The 17,659-nt window shown below is 29.8% G+C and overlaps 1 protein-coding gene across 1 annotated transcript in view; it reads right to left on the bottom strand.

The window, feature by feature from the left end:
• The window catches only part of Sirt1 (Sirtuin 1), a 43,503-nt gene that overhangs the window by 25,386 nt on the left and 458 nt on the right, over window positions 1-17,659 (bottom strand). Inside the window, exons 2-5 of the mRNA XM_075360084.1 lie at window positions 17,371-17,470; window positions 6,188-6,324; window positions 4,307-4,437; window positions 1,673-1,795 (exon numbers count right to left, since the gene is read on the bottom strand). Coding sequence (XP_075216199.1) covers window positions 1,673-1,795; window positions 4,307-4,437; window positions 6,188-6,324; window positions 17,371-17,470 — 491 coding nt within the window. The remainder of the gene's footprint in view (window positions 1-1,672; window positions 1,796-4,306; window positions 4,438-6,187; window positions 6,325-17,370; window positions 17,471-17,659) is intronic.

The raw sequence follows: 17,659 nt of genomic DNA, 5'->3' as shown, positions 1-17,659 counted from the left end.
TATATATAATGAAGATCGTTAAAAAACAACCCTCGATTATCTCTGATAAGTTAAAACACATTAATTCACAAAAACAATTGCGAAAAGGGTTTTGAAAATTACCATCCTAGAAAGTTCCTTTCTTTAGAACTTTATCAAATTATCATAAAATCTTTAGATTACAAAGAATAAAAGAAGTTTGCATATTTATATCAAACTCAAAATATTGAATGAACACAATCTGGTCTCAAACATGATCCTCCATCTAGAATTTCTTTTCATCATTCATAAATAACAACTACAATTAAAGTATGACTGAGAAATAGTATCAACTGCCAAAATATAGGTAGATCACACATATATATAAGAAAATTAAATCACAAATTCTTTTAAAGTGTCTTCTTGTTGAGATGAGAATTTTAAAGTTTTTTGTGCCTCACCTTATAACACAAAAAAATTAAGATCTAAATGAATTATGCTAACATAAATGTTGCTTCCCTAATAAAACCAGAAATGACTTTTTATTTTCACTTAATAAATTTTTTTTTAAATATTCATAGGATTTAATTTTACATAAAAGTTGTTCAATCAGTAAAATAAAAATAGCAATTAGTAATACAAGAAAACCTTTAGCCACTTCGACTACAGAAAAACTCTTACCAAAGTAATTTTTAACAATAATGTTTATTTATTTCAAACAATCCACTACTTATCAATTCAGAATTTTCTTAAAAAGATTGAGGGTTTTTGAATTTATCCAATGGCACTTTGAACACCCCTCTTGCTACAACAAATCCAATCTGCTTCCTATACATAATTCAATTTCCCCTTCACTTGCTTAACTAGATATACTTACTATTATTCTCAATTTGAATACAATCTTACATCAGCTGCAATAAATAATATAATTGAAAATGCATAAAAGGTTTGTAAATATAAATGGAAAAGAAATAAACTTGATGAACAGGCACAAGAGTTAATGTTACTTGTCAACTTACATCAAATTCATAATAGTGAATCCCTTTTTTATTCAATATGCAATTATTTTCAGGACCTAAGTTTATAAGGAAAATAAGGAATTTACAAATGAAATCAAAACTGAAACTGAGATTAAATTTAACAGTTTATTAATTATGAAAATACCAGTTTATGGGGTAATTGCTTTTAATATTGATTAGTATTTCAGTGCTAATAAGCCCATGTATTCTACCACAGCAAAGAATTTTAACTTGTATTCTCATACCAAAGTTTTAAGAAATTAAAGATTTATAACATTTTTTAAATCGTCAAAATATTATTTGTTATCTTCTCCCTTTTAAACTTAACTGAAATACACATATCAAATTTATGTTAATGAACCGAGTTATAACAAATATATTAATTAAATTGGAAACACTCAAGGATTCTGACACATACAACTGGCACTAAATTCAAAAATGGAATGAAACATGAATTTATATAGTAAACATGTAATCGGTATTTACTGATTAGCAATATCTGAACATTAGAAGAATAAGTCACCAACTTGTATATGACTGTCTCGGAACTCCCCAGAAACTGTCAAATTGTAATTATTATAACAAATAAATCATAATATATTTAGTAATATTCAAAATCATACATATTTCAAATTATAATTAGTGTAATGAAAACATTTGCTATTTAAACAGATATATTTATGTGAAATACATACCCCAGCACCAGTAAGAACAATAATGCGAGAGCAAGTATTCAATAAATGTATAACATCATCCAAAGTATTGATATGACGCAACTTAACTCTACGTGGTGGTTCACTTAGAAGTTGCACTATGATCTGGTAGCAAACAGAAACAGTTAAATGCAATTATTCATGTAAAAAAACATAAAATGGAACATACAGCAAAACTAATTAGTAAATTCAATGTTGTAAGTATGAATATATTAAAAAAAAATTCTGAACTTTGACTTTCCACAAAAAAAATAAATATGTACTTGAAAACAGATCTCATTAAACAAATACCATGTTGAAACTACAATATCTCATTTTAATTAACGTACGAGAGCAGTAAAAAGCTCAATAAGTCTGAACATCTGTTCTTAATGGTAGAACATCCATTCCAGCTTCAGAAGTAAAATTACCACCAATAGCTGTTAGAACAAAGTTAATTAGAATCTAAGTAACAGGCAATAGTTACATACAAACTGACCACTAAAATACAATTCAAACAAAGAAATGTTGGGAACACTTCCCCCATAGTGCATGTATGTATGTGCCCCTTAAAAAAATCATATAACCTAAGATCAGTTTTTAAATTGAGTTTTCACCAAACTATGATCATAAATATAAATTTAAAAAAAAAGTGAATAAAAGTAATAAATTAATAACAAGAATATGAAAATGATTTACAGGAAATGTTTAGTTATGTTCAATCCACATGTGGCCATGGTTTTGGATACAGTTTCACTGACATAAGTGAACACATTGGTATTGTTGTTGATACAACAAAAGACAATGCTGTAAAATTCTATTTGAGTTGTGATTAATCACCACAACTTATTACCTGTTAATATAATCAAAGTATTTTATCTATATTTTTAATTTAAAAAAGAAATAAACTTTACACATATGAAGTTAGGAAATGAAACTTTAAAAATAATAAATAACTTTTTCAATTCTTTACGTTACTATGTAGGCAATAAGTTTTTTTACCAAAACTTTCCACCACATATGGGTAACAATAAATGTTATCCATATAAAGTAAAATTATCACCAAATAACTTTCTAGTCACAAAACACTGACAAAGGCCTTCCTCTAGAGAAGAGAAAGGAAATATTTGAAATACTAACTGATGAAAAGAAAGACTTATACGTAGACTAATTTTCTTAAATGCACGTGGGTCAATTGACCTCCTCCTTTCTATTGAAATGAGTAAAAACTTTTATAAGTAATCTTAAAAACCTTAAAATATATGTAATTTTCCACATAATTTTTACTTGAAATTACTATTTAATATTTAAATATAGGACATACCAATGCAATCTTGTTTTAGTATACAAGTTTCAGAAATAAAATCGCATTCTCAATTTTTATGTAATATGCACATTCAATCGTCACAAACAACATACTGATGTACACAATCACAAGATTTAATGGAAGTAATTGCATTGTCAGCAACTCAACTCTTAAAAAAATTCAGTTACCTTTTTCAGTTTTCTCAAGGCTTTGAGAAAAGATGAACAAAACTAGAAACTAATATTAAGAGTACTATTGAAGGGACATATAAAAGTAGACTCTGAAGCTAAATGATGACAAAAATATTTCTACACATTTCTTATATTCTTATTAGGATATTTTCTTTTTTATAGTGGACAAAAAATTTCATTTTTTTCAAGTGTAACATAATACCTGAAACAAATTTTTTAGTATAGCACATCAAATCTAAACATAATATGGGGTTATAAAGAGATCCCCAAAAGTTAAAAGGTTAAACACACGTGTGATCATTAAGTATGTGATTTAACCAGTAATTAAAACAGGAGGAATGCAACTTAATGAATATAAAAATATTTTATTTCTAAGGAAAAGTGTACAGTAAAAATCTACATCATTAGTAACTAAAATGACAGAAACAACATTTAAAATTATTCAAGTGTTCAGTTAACCCAACTTGCCATTACAGGGGCATGGAGCACAGCCAACCAGTTAAACAGTAAGTAACAAAACACGGCATCATTAATTATTGTTGTTTTATGTCCATCTATCCGTTTATTTTTTGTCAGAAACTAATCAATTTTAATTTTTTTACAGTTAAAATACAAACATGTCTCAGATGTTTTTTTCTTTGATCAGGCATAATTTTTTTTTTTTTGGGAGATTCAGCATTTTCCAGATGTTCCACGTATACCTCCTCCTCCCTTTGTAAATTACAATTTCATAATTTTTACTTTTTTATTAAATTTTTTTATAGCTTGATTAATAGCATTATAATTTATAAACCAAAAAAAGAAACAACCTACAAACTTCTAATCATAGTAATTCAATGCATTTGAAGAATAACTTATGTTATTCTGATTTAATATGTAATATCTATTTAATATGAAATTAAACATTCTATCAGGTACTAAACATAAAAATCAAAATAGAAAATTTTGCATTTAATAAAAAAAAATTAAAATTAATTTAAAAAACAAAACAAAGAAGATTTGATAAATTTGTACTATAGAATAAAGAGACTAATCTTACTCTTATGTAATTTTATATTACAATAAATTTTGTCTTTTACTGAACTGTGGCTTTTCCCGTAGGTGCATAAAACTAAAGAAAAAACATTTACATTTACTTACCTTCCATAAACTAACGTCATCAAGATTTGCCAGGTGTTCATCAGATGTAAATTTATCACCCATCAAATGCGATAAAAGAATACGTGGATTAACACCATTTATCATCTGCTTATGAACCCAACTCATAGGTCCTACAAGTTAAAAAAAAAATCATGCCACATCGCACATTTATCAGTTAGGGAAAATTAGTTATCTAAAAATATAATTCCAATAAATAACTGAAATAAAAAATAAGATTAACATACCTCATTTCTAATCGACTCAAACCACAAAATAAAAAGTAAAACAAATAGTATGTGAACATCTTACTTTGTGCAAATTAATGCAGCAACTAGCACATAAGATTATTTTTACAATTATTTTGTAAGACTTTTAACAAATTTCTAAGAATTTTGTAAAACATTTAGTTTTTTCATGGATGGAATAAATGTTATTAAATGACAAAGCCAACTAACAATCTGGTTCTTTGGTGAACTAAACTTATTCATATGAATCTAACACAAGCACAGTATTTTCTCCTCCTAAATAAACAAATAACCGTACAAGTTTTTGTAAAAAATGTCTTAATACTAATCTAGCTTTGGACTAATTACTATGCAATATCTATTGCTTTTATCAAAAGCATTTTCATTTACAATATATATATATATATATATTTACTTTTTTTTAATATAGATATTTCATTACTTTATATTAAAATCATTCTAATTTATATGTAACAAACATTATGATTATTTAATAACATTAAGTTAAAAATTTATCAATTAAACTAAAAAAATAACTTGTCAATATAACTAATTAATGAATCTTGCATGATAACCAGTTTTTATTGATTGCACAACATATATAAATAAAGTGCTACTGCCTAGTCTGAACAAATACTGTTAAACATTTAAAGCTTTGCCACATTACATATCAGCTACTGATACATTTACAATCAGAAAATGACATGACAGGGTAATTATGTAATACATACATAGACTTAAAAAAAAAACTACAGTAGACAGCATTCTAAGTTACTTTGCCAAACTACAATTCCATAAAAAGTTTGTAACATTTTGTATCAATTTATTTTAATTTAAATTGCGAGTTGCGGAAATTTATTTATATATATATATACAGCGTTAGCATGATTATTTTATTTTCTAAAAGAACGGTCTTGATTTTACAATTGGATATTACTTTTACATCATATTCAGTTGTGATGTAATATAGTATATTAAATAAGGCCTTTACAACTACCTTATTCAGTTTTGTTTTCTTGTTTTAAATTGAATTACATAAAGGCCAGTTCAGATACTGCTTTTCATATTTTAAAGTAACTTGATTGATTTATTTAAATAACAGCTAATGGATCATTCCATGGAAAAATAAAACATTTTTTACTAGCAAACTAACTCCATAGAATGGATCTGTTAGTAGCCACTGTAAAAAAAAAAAATCATTTTTCAGTAATAATATTTAAACTAGTCTCTGTATTACATTACCTACTTAAATATGGGCGTATATACCTGATTTCAGAAATGTACTGTCAGGCAAACAAATTACAGACTGCTATACAAACTGATCAAATTATATATCCTTTCATTTGAATGATGAAATGAAATTTTATTAATGCAATTACTTTCATTATTTCGTATATAGATTATTTCATTTTTATTGCTTCCACAAATCAATAAAAATATATTTGATTACTTGGCTTGAATTTATCATATCAATTCAGAAAGACTAGTGAGGACTTATTGTCATCACTACTACAACACCTTAAACAAATTATGAAGCATAAAAAGAATTTACACTAACAACAAAATTTTACAAAAATTACAATTTCATTATAATTAAAAGGCCACAAATTGAAAAGCTTATAACAACACAACAGACCTGCAATACCCTTCCAATCCTGACCACTGATATTTGATAAACCACTTAATTCTGATAAATTGCTAACAGTAGAAGAGACTTCATCCTGATCACCGTCATCCTCATCATCATCAATATCTGCATCTTCAACTTCCAAACTGAGAAAATTTCAATAACACTGACTTTAATAAGAATACTAAACAAGCTTAAGATACTGTATGTTATAACTTATTTTATTATGAAATTTACCGAAGTGCAATATGATAATAATATTTTTTTTTGTGTACATAAAAAAAGCTGAATATATGATTCTACAGTGAAAGTTACCTATCAACAATCTATTTATATAATGTGTGTCCCTAAACGCAGGATTTAAATTGTACACTATTTTTTTCCTGTATGGTTGAACGTGTTGTGCAAGATCAGATGTGCAAGAGCACTAATATGGAGCATAGTGATAATAATTAAAATTCATTACAAGTGATGGAATATATTTCACTGAAACTGTGCGTAAATTATGTGCTATTTTTCATAGGATAAAAACCCCAATTGTGAACTAATTGAAAAATTTGTACAAGGAGGTTCGTTGCAAATATAAAAGAAAACCAAGTTTCATAGCAGGGCTTTATTGCCATCATAAAACTGAAAACACTACCACTGTGAGTGGATTTTAATGAAAGATCAGACTGCATCAACACCCATTCAACTATTCTAAGAATGACCATTTAGATGACAATCGTAAATTGGGTGTTGGAAAATGGTGAACTTAATAAGAGATTATCTTTAGTGACAAGGTGCATTTCCAACCTTAGTGTGTTTACATGCAAAATTGTACATTTGGGACACAGAAAGTGTTCATGTAATTTAATAACATCCAATGACTGACAGACTGATTTCAGATTACATACTGGTAGAGTGATTGGGCTGTTATTTTTATTTATTTATTTTTTGAAAATGAGGCCAGGCACATAGTGATTTTGATGGTAAATGTTATTGTGAAATGATATTGGAAGTTTTGTGGCCTATTTTGGACAGAAATGATTTTTAGATAGCATTTGGTTCAAGCAGACCTACCATATAATCCTTGAAACACACCCTTGTAACAGCAGCAATTTAATGGAAGGCTCATCTCACACAACAGCAAAATGAATAAGCCACTAAGACTGTAAGAATTTTTAATTTGGCAAAAGTTTACACTGTGAAAATAAGGCGTTATCCGAATTGACAACAGGAACTAAAAGAGTTATGAACAGCATAGAGCTCAATGGTGTTTTATGTTTTGGTACTTTTGGAACATTTACAATGGTATTAAAATCAAACATATTCAGAAGGCTTTCAGACAAAAAAAAATCTTAATAACAAATAAAACATTACTCTAAAACAAAAAAAATTATACTTGTGAGTTATTAACAAATTATTTAAGTAACAGCAATCTCAGTCTTAGACACACAATTACAGATTGTTACACTACACTGTCCTGCTGTTAACTGATAGGTCAATCTACGTTCTATTTGGCAACAATATTTATGAGAGTGTAGCACACATTGTGAACACTAGCCTAACATGTCACTTCTAAATTCAAAGTCGCAGTACAAGATCAGATACCAGTTACTTGTTAGAATGTGTGTGTGTGTGTGTGTGTGTGTGTGTGTGTGTGTGTGTGTGGGAGTACTCAATTTTGATTTTCAGTTTTCTGTTGGTAATATACATTACTAAGTAAATAATGGACTATTGTTATTAATAAGTTGCACATAATTTGTATATAAATAATTAATTAGATGTGGTTTGTTAGGTTAGTTAATGTAACAAAAATATGTATCTTTGTGCAATGTCAACATAACCTAATGCTAGTTTTGCTCAATAACCTCGTCTAATTAACATTAAATATTACAAACTATATACAACTTATTAATAACAAAATTGCTATTTAAACTAGATACAATAATTATACAAAATACCAGAAAACAAGGAAAATAGAGTGAACAGGGGGAAAGTACATCTTCTGGACAACCATGTATGTTTAATAAACCGTGTACGTTGTAAAACTTCTAGATAAACTATGTATGTTTCTGAATGTGTGTCAATGAGTAAATCCTGGCCATACAAGAGGTATTCCATTTTAATTCAACAAATGCATAACTATTTTTGATTTTGATGATATTTTGTATATAACTACCCGGGTTGTAATGGCAAAAAATATTTTTTTTAATTAAAAAAAAATTTTTTTCTTGAATAATAGACTATTTTCTAACTCATACAGAGTCAAAAAGGGGTTTTTGGAAAGTGTAAAGATGGAACTTCATCTTGCTGTACTCAAAATTCAATTTGTTACATAACCAAATATTGTAATAGAATACAATAGTTACAAATTACATTTATAAATTGTTATTTTTTCAAATTTTGGGCCCAAAATAAATAATGAAGGGCTTAAGGTAACATGCCTGTTTTTACCTTTTAACTCTTAGGTACGAGTAGTACTTATTAAAAAAAAAATTGTACTGTTACAAAGTGTCTTTTATTAAAAAAAATTGGTCCCCAAATCATAAGATTTTAAATGTCTCATTTTTGGGGCACAAAAATCACATGTGGGATAGGTGGCAAAAATCTGAAATGTTTGCAGCAGTAAGAATGTTTTACTTACTTTAAAACCATATAAAATTTATTTTGTTACTCAAAGGGGTTGACAAGTAATGAATCCAACAAAACTGCTAAAAACACAGTTTCTTCTAACTGTAAACAACGTATCCAAAAATACTGATATTATGGTTTTTTTCTTCAGATTATAAAAATTACAACTAAATTCATTAGAATGTATAAATTGATAATTAATAAACAGTCAATTACAGAATGATAAATAATAATTACAAAACGATAATTCAAATATATTAACAAGTTGTTCAATTCACTTTTACTTTACTTAGTGCTCCTGCCATTTTTTTATTGAGTAGAACTGGTAAGTCCTCATTCATCTTTTGTGTAATGTTATGTCCTCTTCCAGTAGTTGATAGAAAAAGCTCTGTAGGGTACTTTAAAATATATTCCAGTTGAACCCATGTTTGATTATCAGGCCCTGGCGAAAAAATGTATTCGATATTCCTCTTTATTTTCATATATTTTGATGTCAATGACTTCGCCTAACCACCACTTGCCATCATATACACAGCAGACATAATTTTTACATTTTGGCTTGTCACCTGGACTTTCAGAATAGAATATATTTCTGACTTGTTGGAACATGACTGAAAGGGTCTTGTTCTGGAACTGTTGTGATTACCTGATAATAAGAACTGAGATATTCTTCAGTCTCTTAAACATCTTTATTATAGCAGAAAATAAACGTTATATTTTTAATACTGTCTTTGCACTAATTGTACATTTCAGAAAGTGTAACAATTTGATTTGACTGTCCTTTGAAGACTTCCTTTAGTCAGTCCTTTTTACAGTTCCACCAGTACCATAACATGGTCCTTTTCCATGATATGAGGCAAAAAAATTCCATTCAGCTGCGATTTCAAAATCTTCTTGGTGGTAGCACAAATTTATGATTTTTTTTGTTTTTATACAGAGCTGAGGAGCCAGAAAAATAAAAAACTTGTGGTAAAAGTGTCTATTTTATTAGTAACTTGCTTTTGGAAGCAGAAGAACAATATAGTATTGAGCTTCAATTACTCGCTAACCACACAGTAGCTTTGGCTTTGTAATTTTCCTTCTTTTTTAAAATATATGAGAAATGGATGTACTGTGGCATAAGTTTCTGACCAGTGATATGACTGGACTTCATCTGGTATCACAAAAGGAAAATTTTAAGAGAAGTTTCCCATTACACTACATTTACCCTCCAACATGTTTTCCTTTTCAATGTTGAGGAAATTAGCTTGTTTCTTTGCAACAAAATGATGCCTTTTTAGATTTAAATTTTCAGTAACTTTATCTAAGTACTCTTGAAATAGAAGAATTTCAGTAGTTAGTTCACAACAGTCAACAGAAACCCACTGTTGACATCATCCCAGCTCTCTTGCCCTTCATTAATGCGTGGACATTTTTCACTGTGATGCATGCCCATTTCATTTTCTACATTACATACCATGGTTGAAAGGAGAACTTTATAATTAAATATCATTTTTAGAGCAGATAATATAAGTTTTACATTTTGGTGGGCGACACACATACAGAAAGAGTGAGTATCTGACCCACCGGCCAGAACACAAAATTTAGGTCTTACATCAGCAAATTTTGAAAAACCAATTTTTAAATTATGTTTTTCTTTGAAGGCTGTGTACATTTCTTAAGTTACTTAAGATAAGCCTTTTTTGAATATTAATTTTCATCCCGTCAGTGTGTCTTATAGACACAAATCTTCTTGCCTGGCATCATTCGGCTCTGCTCATCATTCTGGTAAAAATCTTTAACACACACACATTTAATAAAATTTTCAATTACATGAATGGGTTTCTTTTTGCTGATTTGTGGCAAAATTCCTCGTATTTTAACTAATTGTTTGGACTGACAAGCTAAATACTGACTAACGCTAAACTCATTATGATTTTTTTTAAATTCTCCAACTGCTTGGTAATAAACTTAAAACACTAATTTTTCCCTGGGTTGACGTAACAGTTTTCATTTTATCCTTTATTTTAATTAATGCTGAACAAGCTTTATTCAGACCTGACTATAACACATTGAGGTTGAAATATATCTTGACATTCCGATTCGCTTTCTATATCGTCTTGTGGTTTATGTATTTTGTTTAAGCATTATGTACACAGTACTCTAGCTGGAATTAATTTTATATTTGGCCTGCTTGTTGAAAGTATCAAAGATATTTCTTAACCAGTTTAGTATGACAGCTAAATGGGTCAGAACAACTTTTCCCATTAATATGAAAATATTTACTAAATATTTGGTTTTATGAAAAGTACAGGTATTTTTTTGTTTTAGTACATCCACTTCATAAAGATATCAATGTTATTTGCTGTTCAATAAACTGTACAATATCGTGAAATACTGAAGGTCTATTGTAAAACAAATTGTGACATGTTTCAGTGTGAGTGCTAACTGAACACTCCATAATCCGTTTTTATAAAATGCAAGGGTTCTTACAATAACAATAGAGTTAATATAAATTATAAAATGCTAACTGCACCTCACTTTGTCTTATCCTAGTTTCTCTACAGCTAAAATAAATATTTCTATAATTAATAAAATTAAAAATAAAAGATATCGCATAAAAGTGAAGTTTACTGCTAATAAAAATACTTTATAAACAAGTGTACATTACCTAACCAAGTATTAACACTAGCAACAATACATCACATTGAAATCAAAACAGTACTTGAGCCATCTACAATGTTTATATTCAGGATTACGCAAACATTCATGTTCATGCATTTCTATTCACTAACGTGTTTAAACATGAGTTTGTGTGTATGAATCATACTTAAAGTAACAAACTATCTAGATTATAAGCTATCTTATTATAGACATATAAAAATATTTTATACAGTAGGCCTACATTATTATCTGAAAAAATACATGCTGTGAATTTTTTGGATACATTGTGGATACACAGTTAAAAGGAATGGTGTTTTTAGCAGTTTTGATGGCTTCATTACTCGTCAACCCCTTTGAGTAACAAAATAAATTTTATATGATTTTAAATTAAATAAAAAGTACTTACTGCTGTAAACATTTCAGTTTTTTGCCACCTGTCCCACATGTGGTTTTTGGGCCCCAAAAATGAGACATTTTAAAAATCTTATGATTTGGCGACCATTTTTCTTTAATGAAGGACACTCGGTAACAGTCCAATTTTTTTTTTAATAAGTAATCCTAGTACCCAAGAGTTAAAAGGTAAAAAACAGGCCTGCTACCCTAAGCCGTTTATGATTTATTTTGGGCCCAAAATTTGAAAAAACAATTTGTAAACGTTAACTTCAGTAACCTCCTCTATGAATCATGAGACCTTGCCGTTGGTGAGGGGGCTTGAGTGCTCAGGGATACAGAGTAGCTGGACCGAAGGTGCAACCATATCGGAGAGGTATCTGTTGAGAGCCAGACTAAGGAATGATTCCTGAAAGAGGGCAGCAGCTCTTTCAGTAGTTGTTAGGGGCGTGAGTCAGAATGACTTAAACAGCCGTATCAACATCACTCAGTCCTCTGAGTACTGCGCAGCTGAAAGCAATGGAAAACTACAGCTGCTTTTTTTCCAAGAAAATGTGGCTCTCTGCATTTTCACATAGCAATAATGGAGGCGCCTTCCTTGGTAAAATATTCCGGAGGTAAAATAGTCCCCCGTTCGGATCTCCGGGTGGGGACTACTAAGGAAGGGGTCACCAGAAAATTAAAAAATAACATTCTACGAGTCGGAGCGTGGAATGTTAGAAGCTTAAAAAAGGTTGGTAGGCTAGAAAATTTAAAAAGGGAAATGGGTAGGACAAATGTGGATATAGTAGGAATTAGTGAGGTTCGGTGGGAAGAGGAAGGCGACTTTTGGTCAGGTGATTTTAGAGTAATTAACTCAGCGTCAAATAATGGGCAGGCAGGAGTAGGTTTCGTGATGAACAAGAAGATAGGGAGGAGAGTGGAGTATTTCAAAACACATAGCGATAGAATCATTGTAATAAAGATAAAATCAAAACCTAAACCGACAACGATTGTTAACGTCTATATGCCTACAAGCGCCCATGATGATGATGAGGTAGAGTGTGTATACGAAGAGATTGATGAAGCAATTAAACACGTAAAAGGAGATGAAAATTTAATAATAGTTGGAGATTGGAATGCAAGCATTGGAGAAGGCAAGGAAGGAAATATAGTGGGTGAATACGGGCTGGGCAAAAGGAATGAAAGAGGGGACTGACTTATAGAGTTTTGCACGAAGTATAATTTAGTAATTGCCAACACCCAATTTAAAAATCATAATAGAAGAATATACACTTGGAAAAAGCCAGGCGATACTGCAAGGTATCAGATAGATTATATCATGGTTAAGCAAAGATTTAGAAATCAACTCGTTGACTGCAAAACTTACCCTGGAGCAGACATTGATAGCGACCATAATTTGGTGATAATGAAATGTAGATTGGGGTTTAAAAACCTGAAGAAAAGGTGTCAGATGAATCGGTGGAATTTAGAGAAGCTTGAGGAAGAGGAGGTAAAGAAGATTTTTGAGGAGGACATCGCAAGAGGTCTGAGTAAAAAAGATACGGTAGAAAATGTAGAAGAAGAATGGGAGAATGTTAAAAAGGAAATTCTTAAATCAGCAGAAGCAAACTTAGGCGGAATAAAGAGAACTGGTAGAAAACCTTGGGTTTCAGACGATATATTGCAGCTGATGGATGAACGTAGAAAATATAAGAATGCTAGTGATGAAGAAAGTAAAAGGAACTATCGGCAATTAAGAAATGCTATAAACAGGAAGTGCAAACTGGCGAAAGAAGAGTGGATTAAAGAAAAGTGTTCAGAAGTGGAAAGAGAAATGAACATTGGTAAAATAGACGGAGCATACAGGAAAGTTAAGGAAAATTTTGGGGTACATAAATTAAAATCTAATAATGTGTTAAACAAAGATGGTACACCAATATATAATACGAAAGGTAAAGTCGATAGATGGGTGGAATATATTGAAGAGTTATACGAAGGAAATGAATTAGAAAATGGTGTTATAGAGGAAGAAGAGGAAGTTGAGGAGGATGAAATGGGAGAAACAATACTGAGATCTGAATTTAAGAGAGCATTAAAAGATTTAAATGGCAGAAAGGCTCCTGGAATAGACGGAATACCTGTAGAATTACTGCGCAGTGCAGGTGAGGAAGCGATTGATAGATTATACAAACTGGTGTGTAATATTTATGAAAATGGGGAATTTCCATCAGACTTCAAAAAAAGTGTTATATTTATGATACCAAAGAAAGCAGGGGCAGATAAATGTGAAGAATACAGAACAATTAGTTTAACTAGTCATGCATCAAAAATCTTAACTAGAATTTTATACAGAAGAATTGAGAGGAGAGTGGAAGAAGTGTTAGGAGAAGACCAATTTGGTTTCAGGAAAAGTATAGGGACAAGGGAAGCAATTTTAGGCCTCAGATTAATAGTAGAAGGAAGATTAAAGAAAAACAAACCAACATACTTGGCGTTTATAGATCTAGAAAAGGCTTTCGATAACGTAGACTGGAATAAAATGTTCAGCATTTTAAAAAAATTAGGGTTCAAATACAGAGATAGAAGAACAATTGCTAACATGTACAGGAACCAAACAGCAACAATAACAATTGAAGAACATAAGAAAGAAGCCCTAATAAGAAAGGGAGTCCGACAAGGATGTTCCCTATCGCCGTTACTTTTTAATCTTTACATGGAACTAGCAGTTAATGATGTTAAAGAACAATTTAGATTCGGAGTAACAGTACAAGGTGAAAAGATAAAGATGCTACGATTTGCTGATGATATAGTAATTCTAGCCGAGAGTAAAAAGGATTTAGAAGAAACAATGAACGGCATAGATGAAGTCCTACGCAAAAACTATCGCATGAAAATAAACAAGAACAAAACAAAAGTAATGAAATGTAGTAGAAATAACAAAGATGGACCACTGAATGTGAAAATAGGAGGAGAAAAGATTATGGAGGTAGAAGAATTTTGTTATTTGGGAAGTAAAATTACTAAAGATGGACGAAGCAGGAGCGATATAAAATGCCGAATAGCACAAGCTAAACGAGCCTTCAGTAAGAAATATAATTTGTTTACATCAAAAATGAATTTAAATGTCAGGAAAAGATTTTTGAAAGTATATGTTTGGAGTGTCGCTTTATATGGAAGTGAAACTTGGACAATCGGAGTATCTGAGAAGAAAAGATTAGAAGCTTTTGAAATGTGGTGCTATAGGAGAATGTTAAAAATCAGATGGGTGGATAAAGTGACAAATGAAGAGGTATTGCGGCAAATAGATGAAGAAAGTAGCATTTGGAAAAATATAGTTAAAAGAAGAGACAGACTTATAGGCCACATACTAAGGCATCCTGGAATAGTCGCTTTAATATTGGAAGGGCAGGTAGAAGGGAAAAATTGTGTAGGCAGGCCACGTTTGGAGTATGTAAAACAAATTGTTGGGGATGTAGGATGTAGAGGGTATACTGAAATGAAACGACTAGCACTAGATAGGGAATCTTGGAGAGCTGCATCAAACCAGTCAAATGACTGAAGACAAAAAAAAAAACTTCAGTAAACATTACAAGATTTGGTTATGTAACAAAATGAATTTAAAGTACACTAAGATGAAGTTTCATCTTTGCTCTTTCCAAAAAGCCCTTGTTGACCTCTGCATAATGTTAAGTAAGAATGCTACAGCTCATGGAAAAAGTGACTATTTTTACCTGTTGGCAAGTTAGAAAATAGTTTATTACTCAAGAAAGACTTTTTAAAAATATTTAAAAAATATTTTTTGGCCACTACAAGATGGGTCTTATACCAAATATCATCAAAATCAAAAATAGTGATGCAGTAACATTTTTTTCAATCAAATGCAATATCCCGCAAGTCAAAACTTAAGGTCCAAAACATATATTAAAAAAAATAATGGTCACCTAAACATAGGAACTAACATTAAAAAGTTTTAACCTGTAATTTTTGGGAAACTCAAAACTGTTTCTATATAAAAGTTGTTTATTGTGGCTGACACCTATCAGTAAAAAAAAAATATTCAAAACTAATTTTTTGAACATTTGCTATTCAAAGCTTAAGGGTTTATGCTGCTTTGAAAAGCACTCCCTCTAAGTAACACTAGTGATATGATCTACAGTTCACTTACATCTATCATTATGTTAATAAAGAAATCTACAAGCCCACTTTAGGGAACTAAAAAATTTATATCAATTTTTTTATTAAAATTTTTAATTTAAAAATTACAAAAAGAACTTGACCCTACAATAGTATATAACAGTAAAGAAAAAAGATTTAATTAAAATTTTACAGAGTTATGTTCCTAAATATTCTGATACCACTATGTTCCTAGTTTTCAGGAATTTTAGTTCATTAAAGACCACCATGATAGATAACCTGACAATTACAAGTTATTGTAATTATGGCATTTTTAACCGAAGTCTTAATTTCTCAAACTATTATGTATATTTTTCAGAATTAAAATTTTATGTAAGTTTTATTTGTTAATCACAATTTAAGAACATTACTTTATGCCAAACCTAAAAAATTGGAATCTTTTCCATTAAGTGGTATGGTATAACATCATAGCCATATGACGCATCATTACCACAGCGCCATAATTAACTTATTTACAATAACTTTACAACATTCCTCAGAAATCAATCATGCTAGTTGAGATCTTCATTCAGTGTTGTCATTATTTTCATAAAAATGTAATTTTTTTGCCTAAAAGGAATTTATTGCAATTGACCAGTCTCACATTCACAATAAAAAACCAGCTACCCAATTCTTGAAAACAAAAAACTCTATGCTTATGTACTACTAATGAGCACAAAATGAAATAATACACTAAGGAGGTAAAGATTTATTTGAAAAAATTATTTAATGTAATGCAGAATTTATGCTGCCCAAATAGAGACTATCTTATTAAATAATTTTTTTAAATACAAATTTTGTAAAAAAAATTAAAGTAAGCAAATACATTGTTTACATTGCTGTAAATCATTGTAATCAATCAAATACTGAATTATTATTGCTTTGATAATAATCTGGTGCCGCCAAGTCACAGCCAACAAGCCAGTCACTGGTGTTGCTGGCAATATTCAACAATGATATCATTCCAACTTATTCTGAGGCACATTTATACTACTCCCAACAGAAACGCAAATGCTGCCACCTAATGGGGAAAAATTGTATTTATTACATTTTTTGAGTTTTGCATGACTTTTTTAAAAAGTGAATAGTGACAGTCCTACAAACAATTTTCTGTAATTTGCAAGTCAAACAACATACTGCAATTATATGAAGTAAATTTTTTATCATAATTTTCATGAAAAAGATTTAGTACTGCACTGCAATACTTATTGGAAAAAATTAGGGGCAAAATCTTTACTATAACATGAAAATAAAGCACTTTTGAATTTACGTAAATATGAATGACATTGATATTGTATTACAGGTATATATAAAACAACTTTACAACATTTTTGGATAAAAAATATATGCATAACTAAATAGCATATACATTTAAACATAAATCTTACCCTCCAATGCTAGATTGGGAATTACTCAAAAGTAAATCTGAGAATGGCTTTTCTTCACAATTTTTTAGAAACATATCTTCAGAACCAAGTTTCAGTCCATCTGCAACAACAAAAAATAATAAAAACATAACATGTTTAGTGATTACCAGTCTTGTAATTTATTGTTTTGGAAATTCTGTGTCCTATCTGTAAATATAACCTTAAGTTATCACATAAAACCCTACAATTATTTAAAAAAAAATCATATAATTATATGTATAAAAGTTATTATTAATCAGACAGGGTAAAT

The sequence above is a fragment of the Lycorma delicatula genome, chromosome 3 (assembly GCF_047948215.1).
Source record: "Lycorma delicatula isolate Av1 chromosome 3, ASM4794821v1, whole genome shotgun sequence".
Lineage (NCBI taxonomy): Eukaryota > Metazoa > Arthropoda > Insecta > Hemiptera > Fulgoridae > Lycorma > Lycorma delicatula.
This window is presented reverse-complemented; position numbering and strand designations above follow the sequence as displayed.